Here is a 27,805-nt window from a genome sequence, read left to right on the forward strand (position 1 = left end):
ATTTATATATTATTTACTAACGGGGGGCACTTTTGGCACCATATCCCCAAGGCGTTGTGTCGATACAGATGTCACTTTAATGTTTAAGATTCCTATTTTATCAGAAACGCCAATGTCCGCGTTTGATTAGCCAGATTATCTCTAAAATTCATTTAATGAGGATTTCCTTTTGTGGTCAAACATGACTTTTTTTGTTAGAGATACTAGTTGCACTGTTCATGTGAGTGATAGCTATAGTTAGCTTCCAAAATGTGTCCAAAATCTTAAATTATATGTAAATTATATTATGTTGTCCGTTTTGAGAAGTTTGAGAAGTGCAATGAGTGAATTATGTTTCGTCTTTTTCATTGTTTGTGTTCTTGTAATTTCCTGAATTTAGTTTGGTGGGGATTCAAGAAACCATTTAGCTTAAAATCTTCCAGTTATAATCTGACCATGAGTTTCTAATTGTTCTGTGGTTGTTTGGCTCCATTTCATGGAAAAACAAAATATGGCCTACTAATTCAAAATTGCTTACAGTTGGCATGTTAGAATGTTTTCTAACATGCCAAAGCTTTGGAGTCCATCCATATCACTTTACTGCTTCCGACATTCATCTCTCTATCTGTAACTAGACCGCTTTGTACATATATACTTAAAGCTTGTTGGGTTATTTATTTATTTTCCTTTTTTCTGGAGTTTTGGACATAATTCATCATAAAAATGCTCAACTCTTGCTTGTAATTTCCCTACTTGGTAAGTGCCAAATGTGCAAAAAGTCGAATGCTTGATATAAATGTAATTTTACCAGTTAATAATTTATTTTTGGAATCTTTATAGCCATGATGATTTTGTGTGAAATTTTAAACACAAGCCCATTGTGATTTTTCATATATGTTAGTTACAATTAAACATGTAGCTGTTAGAGTTTTTTATTCAAGTGTTTTTTTTCAAAGATGCTGACATTGCACAAGCTTGTCTATACAAAAACATATTTACCGTCAATTACAACGGTTTATTGCATGATACTCACCTGTCAGTTTTCTCCAACGTCTGTCTGAATAACGTCTAAAATCTCTTTTTCATAAATCGTTAGCCCAAGATCCACCTTTTCCTTCAGCTTTTATTAGAAGACACTTAAACAGAAGGTTTTAGAGAAAACTCATACATTGGTTACTCTAACATCCATTCATACAATAGTTGTCCAGAAGAATCTGAGATGATTATTAAATTCCCTATCAGTTGTATAGCTAGATATCTGTTGTAGACAAGTCCACGTGGCGCCATTGTGAACAAATCCTGCGCAGAAGTTTCGTAGAAGAAAAATACTCCATAAAATGGATGATAAAAGAAACACATAGATTATGACGAGCTGTACATTGGTTTGCAGTATGAAGGCTTGTTTGATTCAGTCCCTGATGCCCACTTCCATCAACAGGTGTAGAAGATCCTCCTCATCTTGTCCAACCCCCCCCCCCCCCCCACCCAACCATTGGATAACATGGCTGTGTGATGGCAAAACAGCAAAAACAGACAGAGAAAGCTGCAAAGAGCTACGGGAGCAGGTACAGTAAACACTGTCCAGCCTCGAAGGCTGAAGTAAGGACATCTTGTGTCAGTAATCTGCCCGAAAGTCTGTTTAAAAAAAAAAAAAAAAAAAAAAAAATCTCATTTTGTACCATTACATTGCTTCAAGATGGCACGCCTTCTTTAAAAAAAAAGGTCCCAGACGTTTAGCAGCAGTGCTCCGCTTCGATGAAACCTTCCTTCTCGTGAACACCGAGTTCCACCTCAGCGTAAGTGGAGTGACAGCTCTGGTTACGAAACTTCATGGAGGGCCAGTAGTTATTTGTGCGTCGCTAAACAGAAAGACGACAGCAACCAATCATTAGCAAGCACATTTTTTTTTTTTTTTTTGTACTGTCCTGTTGGTGTTTTCTGTTTTGTTTCTTTCTCACCTGCATGAGGTAGAACGGTGGAGCAACTGTGGGGTGGGTGTTGATGTAGTAAACTGCCAGTAAGGTCAATGTTACCAGCAAAACTAATGCAGCCACCACCCCTGCTATAATGGCTGTGTTCTCCGTTATCCCCCTGTGGTCCGGCGGACTGGTCTCTATATCTGAAAAGATACAAAAGAGTGCAGTTTTTCTAAAAGCACGTGTGTGAAATCGATTCGATTGACAGAAACATTGGAGATGCGCAAATGCAGGTGTAACTCAACAAATAAGAATCAAGTCAAAAATGAATTTAATTCAGTCATTCAATTCAAAAAGTGACCATCATATATTATATAGATGCCCTGCAGAAAACATCATACATTTGTAGGTGTTTATGTAATATTAAAAATTTCCGAGAAACAGAATTTGGGGTTTTCATGGGCTGGAAGACATTTGACATGATTCCAATGAATCTATGAATCAGCTTCACTTTTTGACCTGAAGTATTTGGTTTAGTCAGTTTTTATGATATTCCAAATCTCTAACAAGCGGCAGTGTTTTACATTTATAATGCCTCTGGACATGTGCGTGCAGCTGCTGCCTGCAAATGCAAGCATGTTAATTTTTGGATCATCTTTGCTTAACATCAGGGTAAATCTGAGTGTTTTTACGCACACATATGGTTGCTGGCGTAGTGTAAAAAAATATATATTCTGTGATTTTCTTTTGAAATTCCCACTCTGAAATATCGGTCATCTCATGTTCACAGAACTCCATAAATACGATAAAAGTAGTTCACTATTCTTGATTCAAGGAATAAAAACAAGCCACAAGAAATTAGTTTAAAAATTACTGTTCAGTTAAATATTCAGAATATCTTTCTTTCTGTTACGTTGGGTGTTTCAGTACTTAGCAGCACATAAGGTTGTACCTGGCTGCTTTCATGCCATTGTTGCCTCAAAATCTTCCTAATTCCCCCTTTTAAATATTGGAGGTTTCTGCAACTTGACCATTAATTTTAGCCTCCCTGTAATGTGAAAATGGTTAAACACCATCACAAGTTTTATTGAGATGTAGATGAGAGCGGGTTTCTGGACAAAGTCCTGTACACTTTGCAGTGGGCCAGCCAACGCTGTAATTTCTAACCAGGCGCTGTGTTTTGAGAGCATATTTTAGAAAGTGCAATTAGAAGTACTCATGCAAACAAAATTCTAATTTACTGACCACTGTGAGCTCATCACCATAATGCTCTGAAGCCCGGATTTGTTTTTACCAGTGCCACTGGGAGCATTATCAAGAAACAAGAATATTTTGTTTTGTTGTTGTTATGAGGCAAAAACTGACAAACAAACAGGCAATGAACAACGGTTACATTGTTCCCGTTAATGGGGAGTTTTTTCTTTCCACTGTCGCTTCATGCTTGCTCAGTATGAGGGATTGCTGCAAAGCCATGGACAATGCAGATGACTCTTCCTGTGGCTCTATGCTTCCCCAGGAGGGAATGCTGCTTGTCGGGACTTTGATGCAATCAACTGGTTCCCTTATATAGGAAATTTTTGACCAATCTGTATAATATGATTGAATTTGACTTTGTAAAGTGCCTTGAGATGACATGTTTCATGAATTGGCGCTATATAAATAAAATTGAATTGAATTACATTTGTTTTAGCTTTCAGGAGAGTCACAGATAATGAGGTAGTAAGGTGCTTATTCAGCAATGATGATTTGAGGCTTCGTTTTCAGCAATGTGCATTTAGATATTCTGAGATGATAGTGTACAAGTAGGCAGTAACATTAATGTGATTATAATGTATGACAGGCTAGTAACAGTGGGAGTAATTTCAAAGCGTTGGAGTATTTAAACCCTATAGGTTTAAATATATATAAATCCTATGAATTGCTGCCTTAGGTTTTTCCTCCTCCTCTGCCTTTCGATCTTCCTCACCATTAAATAAGAGGCCTTTTCTGTGGCAGCCTTACAGATATATTTTATGGTTGACTTGTTGCCAAAAAACTTCCTTCAGTCTCCCAGGAACCAGTTTGTGGACAATTTGGAGGTGTGAATACCGCTTTCTAGCCGGGACCCTTATTTGTTGCTAGTCATGCATATAACGATATCTATGTATGAGGGGCTTCATCATGGCTCTGTATCAACTGGCCCTACAGATTGTTGTTCGTTTCAGCTGTTCGGGGAGGTCCTTTACAGGTAGTGGAGCGGCAAAACAGACCTGCTGCATCAGCAGCGCCTCAGAGAGCTTTACGGTGAATTATCTGGAGGCACACCCCGGATCAAGATGAGCTGCGATCACCCAAATGAGCCACAACCACTTAGCCATAGGAGTTTTGTGCATTGTCAAAACAGCAGGGCAACTTTCATTCTCCATCATGATAGGGTGTGGAGCGCACACAGCACCCTTGATGCACCCTAGAAGACCTTTCCAAAACCATCCACATTCTGTCTGATTTTTTAAAGTCATGGTGTGGCCTCAGTCCGGTGTTAAGGGGGCCTTAACTGTAGATTTGAGACAAAAAAAATAAATAAATCATGTGTAAATCAAAGCTCTGGTGCTCAGTGGTCCGGCTCTCTCCACACTTTGCACCTTATGCTGCACAAATTGCCAACATTTGCTTCCTGTTTGTTTTCTCCCAGACAGAAACTGACCTCTTGTGACAGGCTGCACTCCGGGGTCCGCTAACGAAGGCGTTGGTTCAAGAGACAAGTTGGTGAACGAGCTCATAGTTGCCTCAGGTAACACAGGGTTGTAGTCCTCACATTTGCCTTTAGACTGCGTTAACACACACACACAGGAATTAAATAAACAACGAGACACTGTGCTCAACTCTGGGAGGTAGAAACTGTTAGGAGATCTCACCTCTTCAGGGCAGTTATAGTCCAGCCACTCCTGTCTGTGCCGGTCAATACCATCCGAACATCTGAAAGTCAGAGATGATCAGATCAGAGAAGGCGGGACCTCTGTGGCAGTAAACACAGACAAACTGAGATTTGTCTCACCGTTGGAGTGTGTTGCACCATCCGCAGCCGCTTGTCAAGTTGGAGGTCAGGCAGGCTTCACAGGATGTGTGCTGCAGACAAGCTAGAGGAATCAGGCACACAGCATTATGCAGTTAGAACGGTGGATAATGATGCTGCGCCGTCACTCCAAGTCAGGTCTTCAGCAGTGCTTACTGGGCAGAGGTGTGAATTCAAACGCAGACCCACTGACGATCTTTGTGGTGTCAATCTCAACCCGGTGATATTCATAGATGGTACGCTGCTTTGCATCTGCAAGATGAATGATAACAAAGAAGCAAGCTTGCAAACTGAACTCACTATATAAAACTCATGTCAATATACTACAAACAAGATCCCAATTTAAGGATTAAAAACCTATTTCAGCAGTAGAACAGAATAACTGTGTGCTCCGGTTAGCATTTTTAATGTAAAATCAATATATTATGATAAGACAAGAAGAGTAGTTTTTTTTACAGGTAAAATATAGATTATTTTTCAGGTTGATTCAATATCTTGGTTAATTAATTGGTCAATTTTGATGTGTGTCTGAAGGACTGCAGCCAAGACGTAATGTTAAAAATGAGTAATTGTCCCAGTATGTCACCTGTCAACCTTGTTTTTTGTGTGTGTGAACAATAAGCTTACAAATGCATGGCAAACTGTTCATGCCAAGAAAAAAAAAATACCTGAGAGCTGTGAAGCAGGGAGGAATGCCATGAAAGCATCAGAAAGTCCAACCTTAACCGGATGCTCCGTGGAATTTATTTTCTCCACTGGTACAGGGATCTTAAAATGAACGAGCAAAAGTCTGTTTTTTGACATCAATCAGACAGAGGCTGAGCATAACGCAGAAAGTAAGAAAATGAAAGTCCAGCGGGTACCTCTATGTAGTTGAAAATAATACTTCCGTTACTGTGCAGGGCTGCTTGAAAAGTAAACGCTCCTTCGTTTTCGCGGTCCTTTAGTCGCACCTTGTCCCACTGCACCACAAACAGAGTACCTGAGCAGAGCCGAGTCGCAGGGCCAGCAGTTAGAGGGGGGAGGGGAAACAATCTGAGCATCAGACGTCTCTTTGAGAAACTCCTACATACCGTTGTCCATGTAGCTCACTGTGGAGTTTGTGGAGAAGCTGGGGTCAAAGTTGGCCATAAGGGGCGCTACGTACTGCGTTGCAGTCAGCATGCGGTGAGTTATCTCACCCATGAAGATGAACCCTTATGAGGACGACAGATGAAAGAGAAAACTCTCACATTCATTCAATTCAATTCAATTTTATTTATATAGCGCCAACTCATGATACATGTAATCTCAAGGCACTTTCCAAAGTCAAATTCGATCAGATTATACAGATTGGTAAAAAAGTTTCCTATCTAAGGAAACCCAGTAGATTGCATCAAGTCTTGACAGACAGCATTCACGCCTCCTCAAGAAGCGTAGAGCCACAGTGGACAGTCGTCTGCATTGTACATGGCTTTGCAGCATTCCCTCATACTGAGCAAGCATGAAGCGATAGTGGAGAGGAAAACTCCCCTTTAACAGGAATGAAAAACCTCCACCAGAACCAGGCTCAGTGTGAACGGTCATCTGCCTCGACCAACTGGGGGTTAGAGAAGACAGAGCGGAGACACAACAAGAGAGACAAACAAGCACAGAAGCACACATTGATCCAGGAATCCTTTCTATGTTAGATGATAATAGCAGGTGATCTGTCTTCCCTGGTTGATGTCACAGCTAACAGAACGCCAGACCAGGTGTACCTACTGTGAAGAAAAAAAAATGAGAGAACAAAAAGGTAAAAGATTAAATAACAATCAAGCAATGCAAATTGGAGAGCAGTAGGAGAATGCAGCAGAGTGAGAAAAATAGACCCTGATGTCCTCCAGCAGCCTAAGCCTACAGCAGCATAACATTCATCACAGGTATGAGATTACATCTGTTGCCATTTGGCTGCCAAACGGGATTCCTCAGACATTAAAAAGCAAAGTGAAACTTACCCCCTGTTGCTACAATAATTTGTCTGATGTTGTGTCCATAGAAGGGGAAATCAAAGGAAAGGGCCACTCTCTATGAAAATGAAAAATATTGAATAAAAATATTGGATTCCGTTGATCATAAGATCAGTCAATTATTAGACATAGATTGGGTCATCTCACCGCAGCCTGTCGGTGCGCGTTGGACAGGATGCCGTGGATTCTGACTTGACTTTTATGCAGGATGTTCAGGTCGACCAACAATTGTTCAGTTTTTCTGTCCGTCGGACTGAAACTCTCCCAAATGTAGTATTTCTGGGAGTCCTCCTGGGAGAAAAAAAAGAGGTTAGTTAGAGTATCTGTTCCCATGTTTGTTCCATCTGCATGTATTATATTTTTTAAAGATTATCAATGAATGGTTGTTTGTTTTTCAGTAATACTTTGAGTGCAGATAAATTATTTTTGTAATGCTTTCATCATCAGTGTTTAGTTTTATGACATTAATGGCTGAATTTGGCAATTTTGATTTTATTTAAATCTTTTTTTTAGGGTATAAAGAAAGTCAACAAATTAAAGAAAGTCAAAGTTTATTCAACTGGCCGAGGGATAACTTTGTCAGGGTGGCAGGTAAGAAGTTACCTGACTCCGCCAGATAGATTTGCTCCGCATATCCATCTGGAAACCTTCCGTTGAAGTAATTTTGGGAAGGGGAGAAAATACTGGTTAGCTGATTGGCCTATGTTGGTGATAGACGGGCCAAATGAACCAATCAGATTCGTCGTCGCTCTGTTACGAGCGACGACGAAAACACAACCACAAGCCAAGCTACTCTTGCTGCTGCAGGTAAAGGCTCGTTAGCTCAGCAAATAAATACTCTGTAATTCCGATAAAACTTGCTCGATAGCCACGCTAACGCTAGTTTCATCGGCTGAAACCGCCATGTTGTTTAGACTGAACTGACGCGCTTCCCGTTGCGTCACACCTCAACCCGCCTCAAAGCCAACGCTGATTGGACGTTCGTTTGGTGAACGGCTCCAAATTTTCTTTAACGGAGAGTATCCAGACTGATCTGCGAGTGAAACCTTGAAAGCTCGCGAGATCAGGATGGTCTCACGAGGCTAGGTAAGAAGCACAAAGGCAGGAACTCATTTCTCTGGGGTTTTAGATTATATTTATGAAATATGATATTTGTATTTGACATCTGATAGCAAAGGCCATGAACACTCAACCTGTTTTGAACCAAAAAATAAATCTGTAAAAAAAAAAACGTGACATTTCTGATTTATAATCCACTGCTCAGCCTATACGTTTCCACATGGGGGAGCTGTTTACACATTTTCCAGACAGTGCTGTCAACACACCTTGTGTCTTCACACGCATCTCCAGTACTGATGGCATTATTAATGTATGGTGCACTTCAGGGTGACAGAGAGCAATGGTTCTGGGGTTTAGTCTTGGCTCAGAAAGTGGAGCAGTTAAATGCAGAGCTCTCCCAACCTCTCCGGCTGCTCCACATTCAGCAAACGACCCACTTTCAGCTTTCATCTTCACTGCCTGAATTCAACCTGTTTTCTTTCAAGAGGAGGGGAGGGGGATTTCTAGGTGAGGAGAAGAATAATATACTTTTTTTCTCACCGCTGATTGATTTCTTAAATAACTCTGGTTGGTTGGTGGTGAGACGGCATGAGCTGGTTAGCAGAACCAAGGTTTTAAAAAGTTCTGATTTTTTTCCCCCCAGGGATTATAGACCACAGGATATAGAAATATCCTTTCTTGTGCCACAGCGGGGAAATTGAGGTGTACCAGCAGCAAATTGATTTGAAAATGGAAGCATGCATATGCACGCAAGTGTAAAAAAACAGAAAACAAAAAGTAAGGAGAGACTGCACAGTAAGACAGTCTATACACTGCAAAAACGGAACTTAAAGTAAGTAAAATGTTCTTAAAATTAGTGTATTTGTCCTTGATTTGAGCAGGTAAATAAGATTATTTGCCAATGGAATAAGATTTTTGCACTTAAAATAGGAACAACTCATCTCCATCACCTTATTTCAAGTACAGGATGTCTAATTATCTTATTTTGGGGGTCAAAATACTCATTCCATTGGCAAATATCTTTTTTACCTGCTCAAATCAAGGACAAATACACTAACTTTAAGAATATTTTACTTATTTTTAGATCCGTTTTTGCAGTGTATTACAGAAGTGCACTGGGCAGGAGGTGGGATACACCCTGGACAGGTAACCAGCCCATCACAGGGCAGCATAGAGACACACAACCACAAAATGGTGATTTAGAGAGACCAATTCACCTAACAGTCACGTTTATGGACTGCAGGAAGAAACCAGAGTACCCAGACAGAACCCATGCATATACAGAGAGAACATGCAAACTCCATTCAGGCTGGGATCTGAACCGAGGACTTTTTTGCAGCAAGGCAACAGTGCTAGTGACAATGCCACTGTGCAGCCCTCTATAAAGAACAGAACAGCAAAATGATACTGTGCCCTAAGTGCCTAAAACCTTTGACAAAACAGTTTTGATTTGGGATTTTTTGATGTAGAATAATAAATATATGTTTTAGGTAACATTGCATAACTTTAAAATATGTCAACTGTTGGAGGAATATTTGTTTCTCTTCTCTATCAAACAAAAGTAATTAGATTATGTTTACGTTTTTGATTTCTGTTTTTTTTTTCTTTAAATAAACAGCTGAAAATCATGTTAATTTTACTAAATACTCTCCTATTGTAAGTATCTCATGGCGGCCCAGATCTAGTAATGATTCTGGCAAATTAGGATCAGATATCTCCCTGAAAACAACCACAGGAATTCCTGTAATCTTGTCCAAGTGAGCCATTCACCAGCAATGAGGGTATTTTAGAAGGAATTTTATTTGGATTTAATGTTACCAAGGATGGTTCAGGTGAAAGTCTGGCACAAAATAAACCTCAGACATGAACAGATTGGATGATGCAGACGTTACCGAACTGTTTGAAGACTGAAGCTTTAGCTTTCCAAGTACAGAGAAACCCATCTGCTGATCAGCAATTTAAGAAATGTGCGATAGCTCCAATACTGTCCCGTCTTTATCTTTGGTAAAGATAACATTGGCACCCATTTTTTTCCCTTTTAGTCACCTTTTCAGTTTAATTGTGAATATTTTTTCGCTTTTTAATGCTAATGGCTGGAAAACGTTACTGGTTTAGACAAGGATTAAAAAGTGCCACCTCACTTTTCATCACACCTTCACCTTTTTAAAAGTTCACATTGGACCATGAGCTCCAACAGATCCCCACTGATGGCCATTCAAAAATATGCTTTGATCACACTCAAATTTAGCCATCACACAAGGTGTTACCTGTGACAAGATAACAGCACGAGCGTTAAAAATTTTGATTCAGTTAGGCAGTTATTTGATTTTATTATAATTGCTGATCTTGAGCGTGCCACCATGTTCTTCCATTTGCCTATCAATTTGCTGTCGATGCAATTAGATGTTACTACAAATAAAGGATTATTCTAAATTAAAATAAATCAAAACAAACATGAGTCTGGCACATACAAAACACATTTTACATAGTGCAAAAAAAGATCTGGTCCAAGCAAATATATTCAGCAGCAGCCCTGTACAATTTCTGCCTTTCTGGTCATTTTGCATCAAATTTTCTTTAGTGATCAACTTAAGAAAAATAATGGAGCCTGTTGTTATGACAACAATAGTATGAAAAAAAAAATCAAGCAAAAGAAGAACGAACTTTATGGAAGAAAGAATAAATTTGCTAAATTATAATTGCCTTTGGCACTTATTAATACTTATTTGTAGTCAAATTAAGCCTATTGTTGCACATCAGGTACCAATTTTGAGTCCAACAGAAATGGACATTATACACGTTTATGCATCTTAGCAAATGCTTTTATCTTTATCTAATTTTTATTCTACTGAAAACAATTGTTCAACAAGTACATTCTGTTTATTGATGTCTTTGTAGACAGAAAATAGTGGGTGGTTATTTGTTTTGATATAATTATTGCATAGACGGAGAAAAAAATCTGACTTTTTAGTTGTCAACATTCTAATCAGCCATCAGATCCGATAATGGAAAAGTTGTCCGATTCCAATTTCTGGTCAACTGATGGGTGCATTGCAGGCCAGTATTTATAGTAATTTCCTGCCATGTTTTTACAGCCCAGTTGAGAATGACCACAGTGTGGGAAACCCTAAAATAACTTTGACACTCAGCTCTTGTTTAATACAAAAAAGGTATTTTCAAAAGACAAGGCCAGGAGCAGCTCACCAATATACGGGTCATGTTGTCTGGGAGGGGACTGACATGGACTCTTCCCCCGTCAGCCTGTGCATTGCGGGCTTCTCTGTGTTTTTCTTGGTTCTGTCGGTCTCCCCTGGTTCGCTGAAAACTGTCTGTGTCTCCATCCATCCTCAGAGCAGTGCCCCTATATGCATCTAGAACAAGACGTGGATTACAGTAACTGAACTCCATCAACGCACAATAATTCACGTTAAACAGGTTTGGCATTCATATCCTGCAGTCACATCTGTTCTTTATTAGTTACTGCAATATGGATCATTTATGTGCCAGCTTCCTCAGGAAAAAGGAAATTCACATTTAATGGTCTTCCAGCAAAGAAATTCAGAAAAAGTCTAGAAAAAACATACAAACAGGTGACTTACCTTTCCATCTTTCAAGCAGAATGGGTTATAATTGTTTTGTATTTTTTTATTTTCTACATTTTATCTAATGATGTATGATTCAGATTTAATCAAAGTCTCACATATTCTCTTTGTTTTGTTGAAACAATAGCTTTATGCATCAAACACAGTTAGCAAAAAAGATATTTTATCTGTGTACAGGTTTGGAAAGTCCTTAAGTTTTTGCTGACCACCAACAACAGTTTGTGGTTTCATGACATCTGGGCAGCAGATTGTAGTTGGATGCCTAGATATATTTCCAACTGATTCATGACTCACCGTTCAAGATCAGCGGATCTAACCGCTAGTCCAACTGGGTGAACATCTCTCCTATTTTCTCTCTGAAGAATAGCTGTGTAAATGCACTTTACTCTTCTTTTTTGTGTCTGTCTGTTTACTGATAATTCAGCAGACTAAAATTTGACAGCGATACTGAGGTTATGGTCTTAAACTCCAGTCCTCGAGAGCCACTATCCTGCAGCTTTTAGAACCATCCCTTTTCCAGTTGATCTGGCTCTTTACCCATGAGAACCTTATAGAAATGATCTGTGGTCTACCAGCTTTTAATATTACATTCTACACTGTTATTATTTATTAAACGCAAACTTTACCAAAATGGAAAAGGTGTGTGATAAGACCCAATCAAACCTCACTTCTTCCATAGGATTAAAGAGGGAACGGAGCAGTCAGCTGCTGCTAATTAAAACCTGATTATCAGCAAATGTGACACCTTTTTATAAAAGTTGCGGTGTCAGCAATTTGCTGCTCTGGATACAAGTTGTGTGTTAAATCAAGACGAAGATGGAAGGTGGTTTGACTTCAGTCAGTTTTCTCCCTACATGTTGTTTAGCCCTAAAATGCGACTAAAATAATGCTACACGTGTAGTAGATGAATGACACTTTAAAATACTAATATACAGTCAAACTGCACCAACAGTCAAACACTCATTGTTTTAATTGGTTCTGACAAAAAACAGTCACAACTGAAGCTGATTATGGGACTTGAAAACATAGACATTATATACTTAGATGCCTAATTACGTGCTGGACCACATCCTACGTCACCACCATTTTGGATGGGTCTCACCTACTCTAGGCTGGCTTAGGAGCCAATGGGAGTAAATGCTGAGAGAGTGACTTTGCACCTATTTTTTGCAGCTTACAGTTGCATTGAACAGTGATAACTACTGAAAGTAGATCATGCAGTGCAAGTCATCGTTCCGGGCTGAGATTGGTTCTGGAAATGTGCTTTTACTTGGTGAGAACATTACAGAAACCCAACAGATGGACCATAATTTCATGCTTATTAATTTGTTATCTCTGTATTTTACAAACTAAGGCTGAATCACGTTGCCAAATAAAGAACCCTGGAGTTACAGAGTGCCAGCACTTGCAAGAAGCTCTGCAAAACTGATTATTTTTCAAGGGTCTTAAGCGCTAGTCCTGCCTGTAAGCAGGGTAGTGTAAGACACTGTAAGGACCTGTAAATAAAAAAAAAACACCTTTCCAGGACTTTAAAAGCTGTGTATGCATGTGCGTATGCACAACATGCAAAAATATGAAGAATTTATTGTTGGTGTATAGAGATTGCTCAGGATTGTACCTGTGTGAGAGAAAGTGAAATACATTTAAACAAACAATGACCATCACTTCACTTCACTTGTTTCTTTATTCAAATATAAAATGTATTAATTTATATATTTATTAATATGTAAAAAAACACTTTAAGAGTATAAAACAGCATTTTAGCTTTAAAGCACGTATTCATTTACATATTTAATAAAATGCCATACCATATATCTGTCTTTGCTAAATAGCATAAAGGTATTTCAGTGTGAAATCACGTATTTATTCGGACATTAACATATCATGTCAATCTGTTAAAGAGCATAAAAAGTAATTCTCCATGAAATCACATATTTATACATCAATATGTGTGACAGTGTCCAATATCATAACCACATCTCTGCCATGGGAGTTATGATATATTTTAGTTGCACAAACAGCTTCCTCAGTACAAAGAAATGCACTGGGAGCGCGTGAGAGACCCATTCAATATGGTGGCCGTGCTGAAACGTCAGCTTCAAAAGGCAGCACAAGTCCACGGGGTGTCTACCTCTATAATGTCTATGCTTGAAAGGGTGACAACAACCACACTGCATTGTGGGATACCTGGGCATCTGGAAACTGACTTCTGTTTGTTTACCCAGCCATCACCCACTGTTTTAAAAAGTTAAAAACATGGTGCAAACCTGCTGTGTCATTAACTGTCACAGTCTTTCACGCGATCACTTCGGGGAAAAGAACAATGGGTTAGGATCTTTCAGTTTTCAAATGTGGAATCAAAGCCAAGGTGCTCGGATCTCTGAACTGACATAGAGATGGCGGATGGGCTCTGGATAACAGCCGTGGATGAAACATGGGTCAAAAGCCAAACTAAAGAAGTTGAGGCATTCATCAACCACATCAACACAGTGGACAGCAGCATAAGATTTACCAGAGAGGGCACTATGGACAACGTGCTGCCTTTTCTGGACTGTGCAGTACATTGAGGAAGATGGGCGTCTCAAAACTGAGGTTTACAGGAAGCCCACATACAGAGACCAATATCTGCATTTTGATTCACGTCACCCACTGGAACAAAAACTCTCTGTTATCAGAACTGAGTTAACAGGCTGACAACATTCCCTCTGCCACAGAGGAGAAAGAAAAAGAACATAAGCACACCAGGAAATCACTGCAACCTTGTGGTTACCCGAACTGCGGGTTTTTCCAAATAGGCCAACAAAGCTGGCGGAAGAAACAACACTGCGTCTAACACAGAGGAGAAAACAGAGAGACGCAAACATATTGTCATTCCATATATGTGTCAAAAGTGTCTAAGAAACTCAAGATTTTTTTCAAAACACAACACTCTCAGACAAAAACACGTTCATCCCAAAGACAGAACACCCAAACCACAACTGAGCGGCGTTGTGCCTGCGGTCCAATGCAGCGAGGACTGCTCAGACCCCTACATTGGAGAAACTAAACAACAGCTACATAAACGCATGGCACAGCATACGAGGGCCAGCAGCTCGGGGCAAGATTCAGCGGTCCACTTGCACCTCAAGAACAAAGGACACACTATTGACGATTCTGATGTCCAGATATTGAACAGGGAGAACAGATGGTTTGAAAGAGAAGTGATAAGACATCTTGGTCAAAAGAGAAAAGCCATCACTAAACAGAGGGGAAGGATTTTGCTTCCAACTCCACAGTGTTTACAGCTTGGTCCTCCAACACATTCCAAAGAGATATCAGCAGTCTCATGATTCAGGTGACCAAGTACGCCCCTCACACCAAGCAATAGCTTCTAACGACCCAGGACAGTGTTAGGTGGGTCAATGATTTACATTTGACGTAGAATGTGCCTAGGAGGATGGGCTTCCATGTCCTTAAAAACAGCTGCGCTTAAACGTCAGGTTGCCCAAGTGCGGGACAAAGACTCCTGGATAGATGTCAAAACTAAGTAATAGTCTGGTTGCGTCCGATTTAAGCCTCTTTGCTGTTGTGATGACCCAAATAACTCAGGATTTGCACAGGCATGTATCTAGTTTGTTATGCTCAACCTCACCCACCAATGTACCAATGGAGGTGACAGCCCACATCCCACAAAAAAAATTTTGTGACACTTGGAATGAACTCCAGGGTCCTGCCGTTACCTGCCTCCAGGCCCACACTTTACCCTACCTCCACTCTTCTCCCTGCAGATTGTGGGTCCATGTGGAGGTGGCCTCCAGTTGTCTTTTAATGTATCACAGTGCACGGTCTAGCCCTGGGCCTAGCCTCTGCTCCCCCACCAGGCCTGGCATGAGACAAGTGCTGCAGCCCACCGATTCTGACGACTGGGTCGACTACTATGATGTTCAGCCATTGAAGTAATTTTCATTAAAGAAAACAGTGCTATAACAACTACACATAAGACACCGTGGATCCAGATCCCACATGTCATAATTCTCATACTCACCTCCTGTTTTTAAGAGAGCTTTGGCTACGAAAAGTATTTTAAAATTACTTAATCTGGTTTGTAAAACGACAAAGAGACCCACAAAATCAAATCAGCTAAACATGTAAATTATTATATTGAGGGCTTTCTAACAGACAAAATGGGACAAGAAAATGAAACGTAGAGACTGGCATAGACTCGGGGGAGAAGACTTTAATGAGGATTCTTGTATGATCATGATGCAGAGGAACCTTTTTTTTTAACCAGCTTCAGATCATGAGACTCACTATTTGGGTCAGATTGGCACACTTCACCATCACTGAAGAACTTTAGAGGTGTCAAGCGACACGGGTAAAAGATGAAGCAGCACTTTGAGAAGAAGGGACACTGAACGTGCTGGATCAAGCACAATATATGGCTTCTTACAGTATAGGTGACACCTTCTTTCCAAAGGCTGTTTTGGAATATATCCTAATGCCCCAGTCTCAGCAACTATTTCACTTAATGGGTCACTGTAAGTGACTTTCTAAACTTTGCAAGTGTGGGACTTAATTTTTTGCTTTGAAATATCTCCAACTCTGTCTGCCTGGAAAAACTTCTATGGAAAAAAAAAAAAAAACTCTGCCAACAGACCAAGAAAAAGACTTGATAAGACTTTAGTAGCTTGAGGTCTGGAAGACACATGTGCATATGGACCCTGCATGGAGAATGTGTGCAAACTGCTGAAAAAAACATCCCAGTGCAACTGAATCAAGTCCCACGAGTCTAATAATTCAAATGACACATGGAACAATTCTGCCGGTTACTTGCAAATAGCTGCACTGTAAATATGTGTGCTGATGTTTTTGCTACTAAATGCATGAAAATAATTGCATCTTTTTTGTTTAAATTCATAGCAGCCGCATTGACAGCCAGGGTGGTGTATATTTTGGATTTTTGTACAATGCCAGATTACTCCTTTTTTGTTTCCAGCATATCGATGTGTGAGAGGAGTGCTGACCTAACTGGAAATCAATGCTCTAATCCTGCAGGCTTTTGTACTGTAGCGTGATTACAAATGTGCATTCGCCTTTTCTGAGTCACCTGCATGGCAACGGTGTCCATTTTATCGGCCTCCACAGATGTGTCTGCAATGCAGCAAGTGACTTACAAATCTAGTGGGTGTTGGGAGTCGTGTCAAAGTGGGACACGGCATGTTTAACCACATACAGCAAGCTATAAATGCGGATTGTGGTTATTCATTCTGGATTTTCTGCTCTGGCTTTTTTTAGTAGCTGTGTGCACAGTTAATTTTGTCAAAACGTTTTAGGTTAATCATTTTGTAAGAAAAATATCTGAACAACTTAGTAGGTCTTACACTCACTGGCCACTTTGTTAAATGCACATATTCAGTTTTGTGTTAATGGCAATGGCGAATCAGAAAGCCACATGCCATCGACCCAATGCCTTTAGAAATCTAACCAGGGCAAAGATAGCACAGCAAAGTTCAAACTGAGCATCACCACTGGGACGAAAGGTGTTGTAAGTGACTTTCAACATGGCATAGTTGGACAGGACAGGATGGACTGAGTGTTTCAGTACCTGCTAATCTAAGACTTTTTGAGCACAGCCTTGTGACTTTATAGACATTGGCACAAAAATGGGAAAATGCATCCATCCTGACTTGTACAGGTGTGGGGGATATTTTCTTGGCACTTTGGGCCACAGCTTTCCTGAGTGTTTTTGCTGACCTTGCACATTCATTTTTGACCACAGTGTACCTACTTCCAGCAGGACAATGCACCATGTTACAAAGCTCAGATCATCTCAAATTGTTTTTGTGAAAATGGTAATGGGGTCACTGTACCCCTATGGCCTCAGCAGATGCCATATCTCAGTCCAACAGAGCTCCTTTGGAATAAGGTAAAGCAGGAGGTTTGCATCACGGACATGCAGCTTACAAAACTGCAGCGACTCTAATGATATCATGCAAATCTGGACCAAAATCTCTGAGGAATGTTTCTGACTCCTTGGTGAATCCACGCCATGACAAATTAAAGCGGTTCTGAATGCAAATGGGATCCAACCTGGTTCTAGCAATGTTGTAGATGTACCCAATAAAGTGGCTGGTGAGAGTAATTTGGAAGCAGTATGTCAAAGCTAGATTGCAGCTGAAGAAGACAAAACAAAAAACATTATATATACCATAACTGAATAATTTAGATATGAAAAGTAAGGAATAAAAAGAATGATAGTTCACCTTTAATGAGTAAAATCATTTAGAAATTGCATTGCAGATTTTTTGTTTCTTTTATATATATATATATATATATATATATATATATATATATATATATATATATATATATATATATATATATATATACTAATTAAACTAATTTAAAAAAAGGTTTTTACAAGTGTACAACAATGTATTAATTTTTTGATATAGAAAACAATCTACAACCCTCCCCCCATCTCTCAGTATAATAATACATACAGCAAAAATTAAATTTAGCATATACATGTTTACAATTTCAACACTTGATCTTCTGCTCTGGTTTTCGCAAGTCATCTGTTTTCTCCTTTAGAAAGGCCATCTCCTCCATTTTACCTGTGTGGGCTGGTGCCTCAGAGACGTTATTTTCATTAGCTCCGATCCTAGTCTCCATTTGTCAGCAATTGTTGAATATCATCTGTCTTTCCGTTTATGTCACCAGTAAGCTCTTATATCATAGCAGGGCCATGAATCATGGATGGTCTTTATCAAGGATTTCAATGTTGGCCTATCTTGGTCAGCCGCCATGATCCCCACAAGTCAGTACAATGCCTTGGGCTTGCGAAAAAAAACTCCCCAGAAAAAAATGGGACTTTGGCTGCAATTGTTCAAGTCAAAGTAGAGAGTGAATGTCCACTGTTGTTGTAAATATACATGTTTTATCTGGAGCAATGTGGTTGTTAATATAAAGTCATCACCGCCGAGGCCTACCCGGAGCTCACAGACCGTCCTCAGCAGCTGCAACAAATGAACTCCCAGCACAAAGTCCTTTTAACAAAATGTATTCCCTTTGAAACCAATCTTTTATCAGTAAATTCACAACACATTCAATTGAGAATGCAGAAAATCCAATCCAATTTTATTGATAGCGCACTTGAAAGCACCACAGCGGACCAAAGTGATTTACAGAGTCAAAATGAAATGGCCCAGACAGGATGAGTGCACCATTGAAAATATGAGTAAATTAAGAACAAGAAATGATAGAAAAAGATAAAAATAAGCTCTTTACATAATGTTAAAAGCCAAGTATAACAGGTTTTTAAGAAGAGTTTCAATAACAGACAACAAAGAGGCCTGTCTGAGATGGAGGAGCAATTATAAAGTTATGAATTTGAAAAGGAAATGGGAATTATCTGCAGAACTGTCAAAAGAAACCAGAAGTGTTTGTATCTTTGCTCAAGAGACAAAAAGACCATAAATCACTGTGCATATTCTGCTATGGATATATTGCTCACTCTCAAGATAAAAATAAAGTGGGGATTCTTGCAACACACAGTTTTTTTTACTATTAGTGATCATCAAATTACCTACAACTTGCTGTTTTAGCATAATATAAAAGGTTTATTTTATATAGCATTTTACGTTTAAAATTGTGATTCGTTTTGAAATCACATTTGGAGCTTACGGTGTAGGAGGAAGCCATTTGGCACCTCATCCTCAGAAACGGGAGTATCCACAACACACAAACACGAACAGCTGGTGCGATAAGGAACCAAAAAGAAAAGGGAAAATGAAGCCTTTAAATGTGCAAATCAATCAGCCTTATAGTTAAAAGCCATCTGATGAAAATGATGAACTGTCGTACCCTTAACTGTTTTCGATCCACATTTGGAGACGATCAGTTTTTAATACTAAGGGTTGCATCCAGTTTGCAGATGGGGTTGGAACAGCATGTGGATTTGGATAAAATAATTGTCCATCCATTATCTGTACTCATTTGTACTTGCAGATTCGACAAGGGTGCTGTGGGGTGAGCATGGGGCATAGCAACCAAACTTAAGCAAGTACATATTTTTGAACCACAGGCATTAATAAATTTCAGACTGATGTTACAGTAGAAATAATCAAGACAAGCTCTAACAGTGTATTTTTTTCAGTTTAAAATAAAACCATATTTGGCTTATGTTTTTGAATTAGTATTTAGACATTTATGATAATGATGGTGGGAAATGCACAGTATTATGAGTGAAAGAAAACAAAAAACTATTTTTACCTAAAGATAATATATAATTTAGGTTTTTTCATGCTCCAGGGGTTAAGTCTCACACAGCTAGAAATTTACTCTTGCTGCTGTTCTGAGTTAGTGTGCGTGTTCTCTCAAAAGTATAAATTTTCCTTGGGTACTTGGACCTCTACCCCAGAGTCCAAAAACATGTTTGTTTAGTCCCAGTCCTCTAACTAGCTGGTAACAACTTCAACAAATAAATGAATATAATCTGAAGATAACAAAAAAACATTGTAAAAAAAAAAAAATTGCCTTTCTCAGCATCCCATTGCTGCTGGAGGCAGACGGCCAGTCATGGTGTTTCCATCTTCAAAAAACATCCTTGCACATGTGTGCAGCTACACCAACTAGTTGGTGCTCACTGGTGGCGGAAATGGTTTTGCTTTGCTTTCTCTGACTTGTAACTGTTCACATCTGAGACAATGCATTTGATAGATGTGGCAACTAAATACAATTTCAGTGCTGATTTAATTTTGAGGTAATATTACCTCAAAATTAAATTAGCAGCATTAGCATTAAGTTTTAACACTTAACTTCACTGTTTTGATGGTTAAAGCCAGTAACCAATTCATTGCTACAACACCAAAGTTAGTTTAAAGTAGGAACCTAGCAAAATCTTTAATGATTGGCCGCTTGTTCAGCCTAGGACTCATCCATCCACTCATCCATCCATCCAGTCATTCATTCATTCATTTATTATTATTATTATTATTATTGATTGTCTTTATTTTATCTGAGATCTTAAGAGAAATCCAGACATCCCTCTCCCCAGCAATACTCTCCGTCTTATTCCGGGGAAATTTCAAGGTGTTCCCAGGCCAGAAGAGACAGGTGTATAATCCCTCTGGTGTGTTCTGGGTCTGCTCTATTCAATTCAATTCAATTCAATTCAATTCAATTCAATTCAATTCAATTCAATTTTATTTCTATAGCGCCAATTCATAAGACATGTCATCTCAAGGCACTTTACAAAGTTAAATTCAGGATTTCCTTCCTGTGGCCTGGAAATCCTTCAAATGGAGATGCAAAAGAGACATTTGGATCACACAAAAGGGCCTCCTCTACTGATTCCTTTAGGTACAGAAGAGCAGTGACTCTACTCAGCTGTATTGCGTGTGTTACTCCGATCTAGGAAGTGTTTGATTTAGCGGTCTGTCCAAGTTGGGGGTCTTCACTGCTGGTCCTTAGGACCCACTGTCCTGCATGTTTTAGTTGTTTCCCTACCTCCACAAACCCAAACTAAATAAAGGGATAATTAACAAGCGTCTGCAGCCCATTATGGCTGCTGAGAAGGTCAAGTAATCATTTGATACAGGAGCAGAGACATATCTAAAACATGCAGAACATTGGGGCTTGAAGACCAGGGTTGAAGACCTCTGGTCAAAACTCATACTCTCACCAATGATGAGATATGGATAATAATCAAAACAATGTGATCCTGGATACATGTAGCTGAAATGAGTTTGCTCCATAGCGTGGCTGGGCTCTGCATCAGGAATGGGAGTGAGGAGTCTTTTTACTGAGGGGAGCTCAGACAAGGGCCCAGCTCATCTTTCCATCTACCCTACCATCACTTGTAAACAAGACACTGAAATGATCGAACTTTGCTGCTTCAGGTAAAGGCTAACCTCCTGCCCTGAAAAGACCCTTTAATCTTTGTTCTCACCAGAATATGATTGTTGGATTGCTGCCGCATGCCTCCCATCACATAACAGGTTACACAACATGAATGTACTCAAGGTTGGATGTTTGTAAATTATTCAGTGTCAGATTACTGTTCTAAAGTATGTTATTTTACATATCTATATCAGGAGAGCCACTAAATGTGGAAGGCACTGCCAGTAAAAGGAATCCTTTGTCATGACCCTTGGGTTTTTGGGTTTAAATTTTGTTATTTTAGGAACATGCCATCTTTAGTATTTATCTTTTTTTGTGCATTTGTATATTGAGTCAATAGATTGTTTCTTTATGTTCTTCCCTGCCTGCCCCCGATAATTATTCTCCCTCAGCCTAAAATCAGCTCCACACTGACTCCTTGTGCGCTTCGTCCTTTCATTGAAAAATGTGCCCCGCAGCAATCCAAACTGGATCCGTTCATGCGTCCTCCCACCTTTATTTTGAAATAATACCAGATCTGCTTTAGACTTCCTGTATCTGACTTCCTGTCTGGCTCAGTAGCACCACGGGGCCAGTGGGAAACTCCCTACTGACTAGTATGGCTTTTATTTGTGATGGAACAGAGAATGCATGGATGATGGAGTCTGTGTGAATCAGGGGTCAGCCACCAGTTAATTAATAGATCCCACTCACCTGTGTCTCCTCGTTTAACCTATAACCTACGCTTGTTCTCTCCTCTTTTAAGCCCTCTGTTTGTTTTCATTCGCTCCTGGGTTACTCTGTTGGCTACCTGTCTCCATGCCCTGTTCACCTCATCCTGGTCCTGTAAGTTTATTATTCTTATCATTAAACCCTTCAAATTCATCATGCCTGCCGAGTGTTTGTCTGCACTTTGGTCCTCACTTTGAGTTTATGACATACTTATGATCTGCCAAACCACTGGGGTCCTGATCCCAGGAACACAAGGTGGAAAACGAGCATTTTGTTACTGGCAGACAAGCCACGGTTGCTAGCCACGCTTTCTGTAAAAAGGAGCAATTTACTTTAATACTGGTCTTTAATTCAGTACAAAACTTGCATGTTCATGCAATTTGTTTCTTATCTAAAAGTCCTATCAAATCAGCAAAAGACTGCTTTAAATGTAGGTTAATAAGGATAGATAAATCCACAGTGATTTTGAACTTTACCCTGTTGTCTTGTTAGTTATTTTCATTGATTTGTGTTGTACTTTGATTTAAAGCCAAACGTCTGCAAATCATATAGTTTTCCTGGCAGCCCGGGAGCTTCATAATGGTTATAGCTGATGTGCAAATAGTAGCAGGCTAGAATTATTTTCTTACTGTAAAAGAGAAGAAAATCTATTGTTCTAAAACGACTGCATGTTGCAGTACACATGTTAGCAGTTAACCAAAGGAAGGGCAGCATTAAATTTAGTCTTCTCTTGTGATTATAACAGCTTTTTCAAATGAAGTTCAGATTTTAAATCACAAGTAGAATCTCTGTTCTAACACAAAGTCATATAAGTATGTATAAACAAGACGTGTATTAGAGGGCACGATTAAACTTTGTTTAAAGGGTCAGTGTGTAACTAATTTGGCTTTTTATCAGCAAAACTTTAGTATTGGTTTCATAAATGCATATTCTGCCAAAGTGTAATACTAATCACAAAAATGAAAGCGTTCTCATGGCTTAGAATGAGTTGTTTATAGGTGGCGGTGCACCCAATGGAAGATGACATGTTGCGTCGCCATTTTTGATGACAGTAGCCAAAAGGGAACAAACTTGTTAGCCTTATGCGTTTTACCTGTATATGAACGCATCTTGTCGGTGGAAGAGGAGTATAAAACAAGCAAAGACGATGGCAGATCATTCTGTTTGCCCCTTCGTTTTGAAATGAAGGACCATCCATACTCTTTGCCCAGCGAGAGGGAAGAGAAAGTGACCAAGAAAAGAAAAAGAAGTAATAACCGGGAGATAACGAGAGTCTACACCGGCATAGCTATTATTACCAGGTGGAGCGGAGACAATTTGTGAGGGAGCAGGGATTGAAAACGGATGCAGAGGTTGCAGGCTTTCTGCTGGCCAGCAGGTCAGTTAATTCAATGTAACAGTGAAGTTTATTTTGCCATTATGTTAGAAACAGGGCAGTGTGTAGTCCAGCAACTACTCCGTTCCTCCCAGCAGAGACGGCTAATTTGTTTGTTAGCTAACACCGGATGAGCTCCGTTGCAGCAGTTATCAGTTGCTGTTATTCTTCACAGAAGTCACACCAGCAGGGGACCCTACTCTTCGTACAACCACTGTCACATTAAAGACACTCCACGGCTTCTGAAGTAGTTATTACACGTTTAACGGCGAGGTCGTCTGTAATTCATTTAGCGCAGCACTAGATGGAGGTAAATCTTACACACTGTCCCTTTAATAACCACACATTATGGCAAAATCAGATGATTTCAGCTGAATCACTGTGATCGGTAGACCAAGCTGTATCAGTAAAAGGTAAACCTTTAACTGTTGCGTTTTTACTGCTGATCAATTGCAGATGTGCAGACTCTCTTGAGTGTTATAGTCATGTTTTGCTAACGCTTTTCTGTAACTGTGCTGGATAATGTAATGCTGTCTCAAAGGCCAACTGGCACTCTATATCAGCCTGAGCATCTCCATTCTGAAACATGGTGGGGGATGCATCATGCTGGGGGGATGTTTTTCTTCAGCGGGTACAGGGAAGCTGCATCTTTTAATCATAGGTGATGAAAAGATGGATGGGGCTGAATATGGGAAACCCTGTTGGAGGCTACAAAAACATGAGACTTTGGGCTGGATAGCAAACCTAAATGTAAAGCCAGAGCTCCAAATAAATGGCTCAGACATAAGCATACTTGTATATTAAAATGGCCAAGTCTGTATCTCGTTGGGAATTTGTGGTTAGACAAAAGAAAGCTGTTCTTTAGGGATGCACTCCAACATTTCTGAGGTTGAGATATTCAGTGACAAAGAAAAGGCATACATTTTAGTCTCTAAATGCACAAAGCGGGCAGACATACTTCAAAAGACTTCCTGTGGTAATTGCAGCAAAAGGTACAAAATATTTAGAAACGTGGGCTGTTCTGATTCTTATTTATGAAAAATGTAGGAAAGTATGTCTCTTTCCCTGTAAACTACTTCAAGGGACATACACCTTTGTCAAGGTTTTGTATGTATGGAGGGATTTGTATCTGCGGTCTCTGTGCATTGAGTCGTCCTCTGCAGAGCTGGGCCCTTGATCAGAGAAACTGGGACCACAGGAGAGGGCAGAAAAACTGGAGCACTGCTGATTGTCGGAGAAGGAACAGCAACAGAGGAACGGGGGCTGGCTAAAAATAATGTATCTCTAAGGAGAACAGAAATACATACATGCACATCCTCACACTAAGTCAAACTCTCACTGACAGGATGAGAGAGGCGTATAGCTTATAATGCACAGAACAGGTGAGAATTTTGACATCATGGTAAACAACATATAAAGTAGCGACAAACTTTTCAGAGAAAATAATCCTCAGCTCAGCTGCTGCTCTCACAAAGCTGACTTCCTTCGCAGTGAACCTCAATTCCTCAAATAACTGGTTAACCTCAAACGTTTATTCTGTGAAAGTTTTGGTTTCCCTAAAACACAAAGCTTTCGTGGGCCATATCCTGAGATAAAACCTCAATTAACAGATGGCTTATGTTGACCAATTGAGAGTGAATCTTTGGGACCTGTTAGCATTTGACAAATACCCACATATGCAACTCGTGCAAAACAAAAAGTCCCAAAATATGTTTTTAAATATCCGTGTTGCCTGAGCTTGTGGGTTCAGGTATTTTTTTTTTATTTTTTTTTTTTTATTTTTTTTACTTGCAGACATTTTTTTAAAGCTGTTCTCTGCAGCAGTTGTGTGTTTATGCAAAAAAATCGTAAGTTATTTGGCTTACCTTTATACTCTTGGGCCCAGACCCTGCCCAGCTCAGCCTGGGATAGACAGATGAGAAGAACAGCACAAAACCCCATATCAGGACAGCTATTCTCCCTCCGTCCCTTACTTTTATCGCCCCTCTCCTTTTTCCGTTTCCCTTCTTGCGTTGCGTGGAAAAACGGGGCGCCTCGGCTCCTGCTATCCCCTACCTTTCCTTGCTTTTTGTTCTCCTCCTCCTCCTCCTCCTCACAGCTGCTTTTTCCTTATTTCAGCCAGGGTTTCCTGCTCTTCTCCCTCCTCTGTCTGTCTCCCTTCTCTGCTGTGCGTCCGTTTCAGGCCCTCAGAGTAAATCTTGTGGTGATGAATCCATGGTTGGAAAGGAGATGATAAACAGCTGACGAGCTGCAGCGTTAGGTCTCTCTTTTCTCCACTCCTACTCTCTTTTTCCGTATTTGAATTCCTGAGCGTCCAAGAGATTTGAGTAGCGCTTTTCTAATCAGGAAATATTTTGAAATCTTTAGGCATCTCTTCAATTTTTTTTCTTTCTTTTCTCTTTTTTGCTCCAATCTAAAAAGGGTTAGGTGGAAGGTGCATGTCTCCCCCATGTGGAAACATGCTGAACCGTTACAAGTGAAATGGCTAACATCTTGAAAAGTGCTTCTCCTGTGGGTCGTCTAAAAACACACATTTTTTAATGGTTAAGGAGGTTTTTATTATTTTTATCCGTATTAAGCAAAAAGGACATTACTCAGAATCACTGATTCAAGCTACTTTGCTTGTGAGTAAAGGTAAAATTGTTGCTTCTGATGCATTTTAATGCCGATATGTCATACATAGAAACAGGATCAAGTTTAAGGAGTTCTCAGAGGATTTATTGGCCCATTATTAAAGTATCAGTACAAAAGTCTGCTATGACAAAAACAGAATTGTGTCTGGATGGAGGGATGGATGGACGGACAAGTGTTCAGCCTTCATACCTGGTGTGGAATGTTGTAATTATATATATATAACAATGTGTGTATTCTGGAGCATGTAACAAAAGTAATTTCCCCCTGGGATCATTAAAGTATGTCTGATTCTGATTCTTGCATCAGAAAGTAAAGCTCTCTGTTTGTCTGGTGTGCTTGTTGAAACTTCAAGGCAGTAGCCCTGAAATCCTTCTCACTTGAGTAAAACGCATTTGCTGTGAACTCTTTCCAAATGCTGATTATTTCACACCTGGTGGTGACAAGCATTTATAGTAACAGAATTATGCACGGGGAACTGATGCGGTGTGTGTGTGTGTCTGTGATCATTCACTGTGTCTCCCGATACAACAGTGTGACTCATTTTCTATTTGTAATTTTTGTTTTATATTATTATTTTACAACATCGTAGCTTGGAGAGTAAAAACAGACCAGGCTCTGGCTACATGGTATTCATATAATTATATTGTTTGTGTTGGTCTTTTCACTTGATCCCCCCCCCTAGATTATAAGGAAAACATAAAAGACCAGCAGCTTTATTCCTTTCTCTCTGAATTTGCTTCTGACATGACATGATTATAAATCTGCCAGTGGGCTGGGATGTAGGTGGATCCCATTTTGATGAATACAGATCTTGAAACCAAGTAACGACTAGAGGTTTACTACTCCTATGTAGTTTATTGTATGTATTGAATCCCAGATGTGTATAACTAGTTGTTTTGACAGAATACGGGCAGAACAAAATGCAACTGAAGTTTACATTTGTACCTGAATATATGCAATATGTACAGGTGCATCCATTGAATTAAAGGTGGTCTCCATAATGTCAGATTTTTTTATAGGTTTTTGTTGCTGCTATTAAATGTTTCAGATCTTAGAGAACATGAATGTGCTTTAGGTTTGTTTCCCTCTGTGTTCCCTGGCGTTCAGTCAAGACATTACATTATAATGCAAAAGCATTAAAGTTGAAGGGAAGATGATGACAAGCTAAATGGAAGTATAATTTTTATTTATTTCATTTATTGATGGTAAGTAATTGGGAAAACCTGTGGGATGTTGATCCAGCTGGCTGATAATGATCGGACACGCTCAGAACACTTATTGGATTTTACTTTGTCTAAAATGCATCCTGCCTGTGTCCTTATAAACGTGCATGATGTTCGCCTTTCCTTTTGTTTCTACAAAAACAGTTAAGGAGTTTTTATTGGTTTAGAAACACAATAAATTTCCTCCATGAAAATGCTTAGTAGTCTATTTCTTTTTACTGCAAAAAAGAGTAAATTAAAAGCAGGTTTGCTAAATTTATTTCAGCCTATTAACAGCTTTGCCAAAGTCAAAATGCCCTGCTCAGTCTGTAATGACGTGGCAAATCTATATAAAAGTCTGCCTTAACAATATCACAAAGAAGAAGGTAACTGTAAATAGTTTTG

At 39.5% G+C, this 27,805-nt stretch overlaps 1 protein-coding gene across 2 annotated transcripts; it reads right to left on the reverse strand.

Annotated features, from left to right (window-relative positions):
• Positions 1-1,084: 1,084 nt before the first annotated feature.
• LOC105937892 (plexin domain-containing protein 1) lies at positions 1,085-25,963 on the reverse strand. 2 transcript variants are annotated; one of them, XM_012879445.3, is made up of 13 exons: positions 25,430-25,957; positions 11,199-11,365; positions 7,083-7,226; positions 6,924-6,993; positions 6,021-6,143; positions 5,811-5,929; positions 5,616-5,715; positions 5,104-5,199; positions 4,930-5,011; positions 4,790-4,850; positions 4,579-4,702; positions 1,938-2,098; positions 1,085-1,838 (listed from the first exon to the last, which is right to left on the reverse strand). In XM_012879445.3, exons 1-13 carry the CDS (start codon positions 25,503-25,505, stop codon positions 1,713-1,715), a joined length of 1,449 nt encoding a protein of 482 aa, XP_012734899.2. In that variant the 5' UTR covers positions 25,506-25,957; the 3' UTR covers positions 1,085-1,712. The 2 variants fall into 2 exon arrangements, with proteins under 2 accessions (XP_012734899.2, XP_035998023.1); XM_036142130.1 differs by lacking the exons at positions 1,085-1,838; positions 1,938-2,098 and adding an exon at positions 3,651-4,428 and having other exon boundaries at positions 25,430-25,963.
• Between the last annotated feature and the right edge of the window lie 1,842 nt (positions 25,964-27,805).

This window comes from Fundulus heteroclitus, chromosome 10, assembly GCF_011125445.2.
Source record: "Fundulus heteroclitus isolate FHET01 chromosome 10, MU-UCD_Fhet_4.1, whole genome shotgun sequence".
NCBI classification, from domain to species: Eukaryota; Metazoa; Chordata; class Actinopteri; order Cyprinodontiformes; family Fundulidae; genus Fundulus; species Fundulus heteroclitus.

Coding starts and splice junctions, on each gene's coding strand:
- LOC105937892 (XM_012879445.3), bottom strand. CDS start 25,505: ATGGGGTTTTGTGCTGTTCTTCTCATCTGTCTATCCCAGGCTGAGCTG. Junction 4,703..4,789: donor ACTATAACTGCCCTGAAGAG/GTGAGATCTCCT, acceptor GTGTTAACGCAG/TCTAAAGGCAAATGTGAGGA. Junction 2,099..4,578: donor AGTGCAGCCTGTCACAAGAG/GTCAGTTTCTGT, acceptor GTATCTTTTCAG/ATATAGAGACCAGTCCGCCG.